This window comes from Indicator indicator, chromosome 37, assembly GCF_027791375.1.
Source record: "Indicator indicator isolate 239-I01 chromosome 37, UM_Iind_1.1, whole genome shotgun sequence".
Lineage (NCBI taxonomy): Eukaryota > Metazoa > Chordata > Aves > Piciformes > Indicatoridae > Indicator > Indicator indicator.
In genome coordinates, this window is record NC_072046.1 from 4,470,775 (window position 1) to 4,480,396 (window position 9,622).

The 9,622-nt window shown below is 53.5% G+C and overlaps 2 protein-coding genes across 2 annotated transcripts; one reads left to right on the top strand and one right to left on the bottom strand.

Moving 5' to 3' along the window:
• Window positions 1–983: 983 nt before the first annotated feature.
• On the bottom strand, window positions 984–1,298 carry LOC128978566 (feather keratin 1-like). Its single transcript, XM_054396506.1, has one exon. The coding sequence runs from the start codon at window positions 1,296–1,298 to the stop codon at window positions 984–986; it is 315 nt and encodes a 104-aa protein (XP_054252481.1).
• Window positions 1,299–5,452: 4,154 nt separating this feature from the next.
• LOC128978572 (feather keratin 1-like) lies at window positions 5,453–5,767 on the top strand. Its single transcript, XM_054396513.1, has one exon. It carries the CDS (start codon window positions 5,453–5,455, stop codon window positions 5,765–5,767), a length of 315 nt encoding a protein of 104 aa, XP_054252488.1.
• Window positions 5,768–9,622: the final 3,855 nt, after the last annotated feature.

Below are 9,622 nucleotides of genomic sequence, written 5' to 3' on the forward strand. Positions count from 1 at the left end.
AAACTGGGAGCCTGTGCAGGTGAACGCAGTGGGGAAGGCAGCTGCTGAAAAGGGACTTTTTGAGGTGAGTTGCCCTATGCTGTGCACAAGCAAGCAGGAGAAATATTTGAGGAGGACAACAGAATAACTCCTTATTTTCGGAAAGGTGGATTGGACATAAATGCAGCAAGGAAAAAGGACCTGCACAGGAGATACATTTCCTGGAAACAAAACGACAGAGTGGACATTGATAGATCCCTGTGGATGGGATCAATAAGGTAACAAGGACTGTCCTCACCTATGTGGCAGCAGGACAATGTTACCCCACCATGAACAACCCCTGCATGGTCCTTCCCTCTGCGGACACTGCGGCAGCAAGAGTGAGGAGATTGTTGCCCTGGAGATGTTGGGAGCGAGTGGGAGACATGGAGAGGCTTCACCTCTCCCAAAGGCAGAGCAGGGAGAACTGGGGCATAACTGCAAATACTCAATGCAACCTTGTGTCACTGCAGAGCCAGGCTGAAGAACTTCCTGACTCGCAGCCCTGAGCACCTCCAGGAGAAAGGATGAGACAGAAATCTGGGATGGGATGCAGCAGAACTTTAATGAGTCAGATGCTGGAAACAGGGCAGAGAAGGGTGGATGTCACAAAGCAGGGGCAGGAGGGACTCTGTGCTCCATGGCTGTGGTGGAGCTCCCAGCAGGTGTCCATGTGCCTGGCCCACAGAGGGAGCAAGGCCAGCAGGACCTCCCTAGTCTACCTCCGTGGTGCTGCCAGACCAGGGTAGCAGAAGAGAAGGAGACCACAGGAGGGCCAAGAGAGAGTGTCAGAGGGCAAAGGCAGGCATGGGCAGTGCTGTGCCAGAGCCCAGGCTGTTCCTGTCCTGTTGCAAGGGCTGCTGGGGTTGCTCAGCCCCTCGGAAAGCAGCAAGTGGATGCTGTGCCCAGGGCAGAAGCAGCTGGTGGGGCCCAGGGGGCCTTGCCCAGGGCCATGGGCAGCAGCTCTAGCAGGGGAGGCAGCTCCTGCCGCAGGAGCCACGGCCCAAGCCGGAGAGGCCAGAGAGGCCAAAGCCCCCGGAGCTGATGGGCACCCCCTGAGAGCTGAGGATGCTGCCAACGGCAGCGGAGGTGGAGGAGCCCACGGCGGTGTTCTGTGGGAAGGAGCTGAGGATGGGGCCAGGCAGGGTCACTATCACAGGGGAGGGCTGGATGGCAACGGTGGAGTCCTGGCACTGCCTGACACAGGGCTCATTGCAGCTGTTGGCCAACGGGGTTGGGCCGCAGGGCTGGCAGGGCAGGCAGGGGGTGTAGCAGGACATGGCTTGGGCTGGAGCTGAACCTGCAGAGAGAGCAAGGGGGAAGCAGAGCATGAGGGCTTGCTGAGGACAAGCCTGAGAGCCCATCAAAAGAAAGAAAAGTTATGAGTTGGAGGAGAGGGCTGGAGGCTGTGTAAGGAATCCCACCAGTCTCACCTCCCCTCAGCCTAATCCAGCCCTGACTAGAGTGACCAAACCAAGGGAGGAGACTCAGGCATGCACAGGGTTACCCCCTTCTCCATCTCATGCCAAGCAGGTACAAGAACTCACATGGGACAAAGGAGCAACTATGGGCTCAGAAATCCCAAAGGGTGAGAAGTAGAAGAGGAAGGAAGTCAAGAAAGAGCTTCTACTCACCTTGTTGCAAGGAGATGGAGGCCAGAGGAGTGGATGAGAGAGTGAGCAGAAGGAGTCTCTTTTATGCTGCTCCTGCACTGCCCCAGGCCCGCAGGCACTGCATGTGAGCAGTCATTTCCCAGCAGACTCAGCTCCAAAGCCAAACCTCCCAGCCCATGGCACAGGTTGGCCTTTGGCTTCCTCCACGCTGCCATTTCACTTCCTCGTGGCTGAGGTGACCTCTGCGCCACAGAGGATCCTTTGAAGTCCCAGGATGAGACATCCAAGGATTTACACTGCAGGAATGCATCACTGCAGGCAGAAGCTATGCTCCAAGTGCTGGAGGGCAGTGTGTGGGCAGGGGACATGGGTGTGGGCAAGTCTGGTGAGGTTGTTTTCCATCACTCTTAAGATTGCACAGATCCCCTGTCAGGGAGGATGTTCCTGGGCACACAAATGCTCCCAGGCCTGATGGCACCATGCCTCCTGCTCCCTTTGTCCTTTTTCTGCTTGGTGGGACAAAGTCATCCCCTCTGGTGGCAGTCTCTGTGGGTATCCAATGCCACCTTCAGGAGGCTGGAAATGGAACACATCTCAATTACTCAACCAGCCTGCTGGAGTCAGGTCCCTCCTCCCTACACGAGAGCTGTGCTGGGGCTCAGGTCAGCCTCCTCACACCCCCATGCACTTGGGCCACACACTTTGGCCCCTGACCAGGAGCAGAGACTTTCTCAACACATGCGAACCACCCTGCAAGGCCCTTGGGTTGTGGGAACACTTGCAAGGAGGTCATGCCAAGGGCAAAAGCCATTTGGGCTGCCTCAAGTTGTGTACTCAGGTTCATCCCAGAGCTTGGAGCAGTTTTCCTGGGTTATGGCTGGAGCTGCCCTGGCCACACGGGATCCAGCCCTTCGTGGGACAGTGTGATAGTTTGAAACTGTCTCTTTAATTTTTTTTTTTTTTGCAAAGTTCAGACAGAGAAAGCAAAAGAGTGTAAATAAGTCATTATTGGGTGTAAGAAAGTAAAATAATGATTGTTCTAAACACTTCCATTGGATAGATAGAAATGTTTAAGAACTATTACTCAAAAACAAAGTGGGGCACTCCGCACTCTGCATTTGGCAGTCGGGACAGTTGCTGGGCTGTTTGGCTGCTGTTTCTTCTTCTCTTCTGGCTGAAGATAACACACTGACCTTGGCGAGCTAAGTTAACAACTTCTCTGCTTTAGCTAACTCTGCTTTCTGCCAGGGGGGCCTGGGGGGGAAGCGCCTGGGAGAGAGGCCCCTGGAAAAGGTCCCCTTTGGGGCCAAGCAAAGGGAGCTTGGTTGTGGTTTTCTGTTGATTGTATATATTTGTAAATGTTGTGAATTTTGTATATTTGTACATAATCACTGCATTTCATCATAGATTGTAGATTTTGCTTGTAAATACAGCTTTCATTTGCTTCCAGACTGAGCTAGCCTGGTTATTGTCGTTGGGGGGGAAATTTCAGCTCACACTGACACAGACAGGAGCCTGCAGACAGTTGAGAGTGGGAGCGGCCCTGGGCAGGGAGAGGCTGTCCCTCAAGCTTGGCTGCTGAAGGCATTCCCTTGGCCTCCTGGGACTTGTGCCAGGGGCCTCCATGCCTGCAGGGCAGGGAAGTGAATCTCCTCCTTGATGTGCTCTGAGACTTCTTGTTCCAAGGGTGCTGCTGAGCACGTCACCTCCCTCAGCATCCCCAGGCATGTGCAACTCCCAGAGCCTGCCCTCTCTCATTTACTGGGGAGTTCCTTGCTTCCCTAATGCTTCTGCTTTGTGCTGCAGGCTGAGGAGGCCTTTGTGGCCTTGGCATGATGAAGCCCTAATACCAGGACAATACCAACCAGATGAGACCCAGGGATGAGTCCCAGCCTATGTCTTTGCAACCTTTTCCATCACTCCATGGAGCATCCAGGAGAGCTGCTCAGCACAGCCTGGTCTCTTTGGCTAGGAAGATGAGGCCTGTGGATCTCTACCCTTCCACTCTCCAGGTTTCTCTCCAAGGCTCCCCCCCTCTCATCACCAAGGAGAGCTGAGGCCTCTGAGACTGCAGCACAGTTCAGTCTCCAGTCCTTCCTGTTACAAGCGGTTCTTCCTTTCCTAGTGGAGCACTCATCCATTCTCCTTTATCACACTATAATACTCCAGGGGCACAGCCCCTTTGCCAATCTTCCTCCTTTGCTCCCGGACTTCTGCATAACGTGGTTAAGCGCTACCGGCCCCACTCTGGATCCCTGCAGTGTAACAGGGGTGAGTGCCTGCCAGATGGACTTTGTGGCTCTCATCACCGCCCATGCAGAGCAGCAGTTCTGGCAGATTTCACTCCCCTGTATTGCCTCTTCCCCAGCCTGTGTCTCATCCCTTGGTCTTGAAGCATTCTTACAGCAGACAGCACCAAAAGCTATGCTCAGATGAGAGGCACAACATTTGCTGACTTCCCTCACCCACCGGACTCAGGCAGGCAGCACTAAGACCATGAGGTTGCTCCTGCTCTCCCCTCCATAGATCCATGCTGACCTCTCACAGTCTCCTTCTTGTCCCTTCATGTTGGGAAATGGCTTCCAGGATGATTTACTTCATCATCTTTGAAGGGACCAAGGTCAGACTGATGTTGCTGTCATTCTCCAACCTCCCCCTCATGTCCTTCATGAGGGTAGGAGCCCCACTGCATTTCTTCCCCCCACTGCATTTCTTCAGCCCTCAGATGCATTCCCCAATTATGGTGATTTTCAAAGGGCATTGAAAGTGGCACTGCAGAGACACAGATAACTCTCCTGAGGACATGGTGTTAGATCTCACACACTCCTGTCTGTGCAATCTATATCGAGGATCCCACACCTCAGTCTCCTCTGCTCCAGGTAAGCCTTTCCTATTCTGAACTCCCAGAGAATGTCAGGAGCCTGACCACTTGGCATCACATTGTGCCAGTACAGAACAAGGCCAAAAGCCCTTGGAGTATCTGCACCTTTCCTGCATCTCCTCTCCCCAGTACAGCCTCCTTGTTCAACTTTTCTTCTCAACCTGCATGGAAGAGGAAGTTCTCGACCCCCATGTCAGCAGAGCACTCAGAGACCAGGTGTGCTTTGCCTTTCCTAATCCCAGCCCTGCAGACTCAGCATGACAAACATTCTCCCTAGAGCAAAGGGGAACAGACCAGAAGCCACTGGCACAGCCAATCCCTTGGCGTCTCAACCAAGCAGATGAAAGGAGCTGGCCTGGCCAAGCAGGCATCTGAGACATGAGGAAGTGAAATGGCAGCGTGGAGGAAGCCAAAGGCCAACCTGTGCCATGGGCTGGGAGGTTTGGCTTTGGAGCTGAGTCTGCTGGGAAATGGCTGCTCACATGCAGTGCCTGTGGGCCTGGGGCAGTGCCGGAGCAGTATAAAAGAGACTCCTTCTGCTCACTCTCTCATCCACTCCTCTGGCCTCCATCTCCTTGGAACAAGGTGTGTAGAAGCTCTTTCTTGACTTCCTTCCTCTTCTACTTTTCTTCCTTTGGGATTTCTGAGCCCATAGTTGCTCCCTTGTCCTATGTGAGTTCTTGTACCTGCTTGGCATGAGATGGGGAAGGGGGTAACCCTGTGCATGCCTAAGTCTCCTCCCTTGGTTTGGTCACTCTTGTCAGGGCTGGATTAGGCTGAGGGGAGGTGAGACTGGTGGGATTCCTTACACAGCCTCCAGCCCTCACCTCCAACTCATAACTTTTCTTTCTTTTGATGGGCTCTCAGGCTTGTCCTCAGCAAGCCCTCATGCTCTGCTTCCCCCTTGCTCTCTCTGCCAGGTTCAGCTCCAGCCCAAGCCATGTCCTGCTACACCCCCTGCCTGCCCTGTCAGCCCTGCGGCCCAACCCCGCTGGCCAACAGCTGCAATGAGCCCTGTGTCAGGCAGTGCCAGGACTCCACCGTTGCCATCCAGCCCTCCCCTGTGATAGTGACCCTGCCTGGCCCCATCCTCAGCTCCTTCCCACAGAACACCGCCGTGGGCTCCTCCACCTCCGCTGCCGTTGGCAGCATCCTCAGCTCTCAGGGGGTGCCCATCAGCTCCGGGGGCTTTGGCCTCTCTGGCCTCTCCGGCTTGGGCCGTGGCTCCTGCGGCAGGAGCTGCCTCCCCTGCTAGAGCTGCTGCCCATGGCCCTGGGCAAGGCCCCCAGGGCCCCACCAACTGCTTCTGCCCTGGGCACAGCATCCGCTTGCTGCTTTCCGAGGGGCTGAGCAACCCCAGCAGCCCTTGCAAAAGGACAGGGCCAGCCTGGGCTCTGGCACAGCACTGCCCATGCCTGCCTTTGCCCTCTGACACTCTCTCCTGGCCCTCCTGTGGCCTCCTTCTCTTCTGCTACCCTGGTCTGGCAGCACCACGGAGGCAGCCTAGGGAGGTCCTGCTGGCCTTGCTCCCCCTGTGGGCCAGGCACATGGACACCTGCTGGGAGCTCCGCCACAGCCATGGAGCACAGAGTCCCTCCTGCCCCTGCTTTGTGACATCCACCCTTCTCTGCCCTGTTTCCAGCATCTGACTCATTAAAGTTCTGCTGCATCCCATCCCAGATTTCTGTCTCATCCTTCCTCCTGGAGATGCTCAGGGCTTCGAGTCAGGAAGTTCTTCAGCCTGGCTCTGCAGTGACACAAGGTTGCATTGAGTATTTGCAGTTATGCCCCAGTTCTCCCTGCTCTGCCTTTGGGAGAGGTGAAGCCTCTCCATGTCTCCCACTCGCTCCCAACATCTCCAGGGCAACAATCTCCTCACTCTTGCTGCCGCAGTGTCCGCAGAGGGAAGGACCATGCAGGGGTTGTTCATGGTGGGGTAACATTGTCCTGCTGCCACATAGGTGAGGACAGTCCTTGTTACCTTATTGATCCCATCCACAGGGATCTATCAATGTCCACTCTGTCGTTTTGTTTCCAGGAAATGTATCTCCTGTGCAGGTCCTTTTTCTTTGCTGCATTTATGTCCAATCCACCTTTCCGAAAATACGGAGTTATTCTGTTGTCCTCCTCAAATATTTCTCCTGCTTGCTTGTCTCACAGCATAGGGCAACTCACCTCAAAAAGTCCCTTTTCAGCAGCTGCCTTCCCCACTCCGTTCACCTGCACATGATCCCAGTTTCAGGCTGGGCTCACCACCCCACTGCCCATGGTCAGAAGGAAGAACCAGAGAGGGCGACGGAGGATGCTTCCGAGTCTTCCTTTCCTGGTTGCCTAGCAGGATGGGACTGGCTGCGTTGGGTGCTCCTCACAGCTGAGGAGCTGGGCTTCGGGAACAAGGACACAGAGAGATTGTCTTCCAGATGACAGTGAACATGTTATCCCTCCTACTGCTTCTTTGTCCTTGTGGCTAGAATGGCTTTGATGACACAGGAGTGTTCTGGGTTTTGATGGCTGAGGCTGTCTCTCCAACTGCATCTCCAAAAGGCCAGAAGGCTGGGAGGTAGGTAAGATTTCAGGAGGGAACACAGCAATTTGTAATAAAATATATATTCATATTTTTTATAGTTAATATTTCTGGCAGTGGTATCTTCACACACCACTGGAACTTAATTCTGAAGTCTGTTTACAGGTTCTGTCATGCAGTTGTGAGTGATATTTTCCACATATGAAGACAGTGAAACGATGTAAGCGCGGGTCTAAGAATTTCCAATACTCTGATTCAAATTGGTAATAAAGGTTCTGTGATCTGTGGTTTCCCACAGATGGGATTCTGTAGCAGATTATCCAGGACTCACAGCTTGCTCCTTTGTCCTGTATCTTCCCAGATGATGTGACTATAGTTCAAGTGGCTCTTGGCTCAGAGAGGGCTAAGGGCCTCTCTCTCTTGTGTGCTCTGTCGCCGGGCTGCAGCCTTTCTGTGGCTCTTCTGGGATTCAATTCTCTTGGAGTTTTCCCCTTTCTGCCTTGGTCGAGGAGCAAGGCCCAGCTGTGGTTGGCCTGTTAGGACAAGCTCTTCAGCTGCTCCTCTGGCATCATTTGGCTCTTGTTGCTTTCTGGGTGAGAACAAGGCACACTGCCTACCTTCTTGGCTGGTGTAAAACTGTCCCAAGACAATGAATGCCCTTTGGTAAGAGAGAAACCTGATAGCTGAACCTATAGGATGGGGCATATCCAAACATGGGCAGGGGCACACAGAGTTCATAGATGTGTTACAAGGTCAGTCACACATGCTATGTGTTTACATGGACCATCTGGAACCCAGGAAATGTCCAGGTTTGTACATTCACAGGAGCTTAGCCCATTGCCTGGGTTAGGGCATGTTTTGGGGTTTGACTCTTCAGGACACAGTTAGAGGTGTCCCAGGCTCACCAAGGCAACCTTCCACATCCTGTGCCATCATGGTCAGCAATAAATGCTAAGAGAAAGCAGGAGATGAGAGGCTGAGGGACATTCCTGGTTAAGGCATTTGCCTTGCAAAGCAACCACTAAGTGTCTTGAGGTTCTGCTGCCCAGGAGTGGCTGCACAGCACCTGATGGTGGCAGGAAGAGAAGAAATCTTCTCATTTTGCTTCTGCAGGCAGCTCTTTGCTTTTCTTCCTGAAACTGCCTTTGCTTGACCCACCAGAATTGCATCTTATTTTCTCTTCTCTTTCCAGTTCAGGAGAGGAAGTGACAGAGTGTGGTGGTGGGCAGCTGGCCACCACACAAAGTAAAGCCCCCACAGCCTTTTTGGTGTTTTATGGGGGGCTGGAGCCAGTGTCAGCCTGAGCTGCTCATGTCCAGCTGCAGCAGTCCCTGGCTGGCAGGCTGTGGTGCAGCTCAGGCAGTCTGCTGGCTGCACTGCTCAGCTCTGCATCTGGCTGAGCCTGGCAACAGGCTCATAGAGCCGAAGGCTTTGCCCTGGCATTGAGGCCCTGCTGTGCTGCGGAGGGGAGGGGAGGAGGGAAGAAATCTCCCTCTTCCTTTCTGGGGCTGCTGTGGATGGTTTTGTTGAGCAGGTTCCCAAGGTCCTTGCTCTCCCTTGCATGAGCTGTTCAGTGCTGTTGATGAACACTCTTGGGCTGTTAGATGTTTGTGAACCCAGAGTCATGCTGGCTAAGGACTGTTGGGTGGGACAAGAGTGAAATGTGTCCTGAGGTGTGCAGACCCTGGGTTGCTGCTTTCAGCATCTTCTCAGGGTTTCAGCTGTGTCTGTGTAGCCACAATTCAGTACTGTCAGAAGAACCTCTGTAAAACAGGAACCAAAAACACCACTGTGAATGCCATGATTGATCCAGGGATCCACACTGGAGTGGAGAACACCATAATTGAGGCAGAGACCCAAAGCTATATGAGAGCACCATGGTTCAGCTGGCACCCAAACACCACCTACAGGAATGGCCCCGGGACTGCAAAAGAAAGAATGGATAAGAGGCAAGAGGCAGCTCTGACAGCTTGCAGGGGACAGGTGTGATGGCAACAGTTGAAAACCTGCTGTAGCCTGTACCATGCAGGCAGATAAGCAAAGGACTTCAGGGCAGAGCATTATGGCAGAGGAACCTTCCCAAAGCAGCAAAATCACAGCAAAGACTGAAGGTAAAATCCCAAGAGAGCGAGAGTCTCTCCCCAGCCCTCACCGAGAGCAGAAAGACTGTGAGCTCCTGGCAAGAGGCAGCTCTGGCTCAGCATGGTTGGGAACAAAGGTGACAGTGGCCAAAAACCTCACATACAAGAGCAGAAGCCAGGGAGCACAGTGAATGGGAAACAGGGTTTGGCAGATAGAATGGTGTGGCAGATATACGAGTGTGGCACAGGAAAGGGCAGGACGTGGCAGGTGGTGCTGTAGAAGCCCTTTTGGGCCACAGGTGTCTGGGGAACCAGCTACAAAAGGATGAGAGAGTCAAAGAGTGCTTGGGAGGTTTCCTGCATTGTTCCAGAGATTGCACCAGAGTGCTGCTGACCAATAATTGCAGACCTTCTGAAAGCAGAATTGGACACAAGCAGAGCAAGCTCAAAGTATTTCCACATGAGATGAACTTTGCGGAAGCAAAAGCGCAAAGTGGATGTTGTC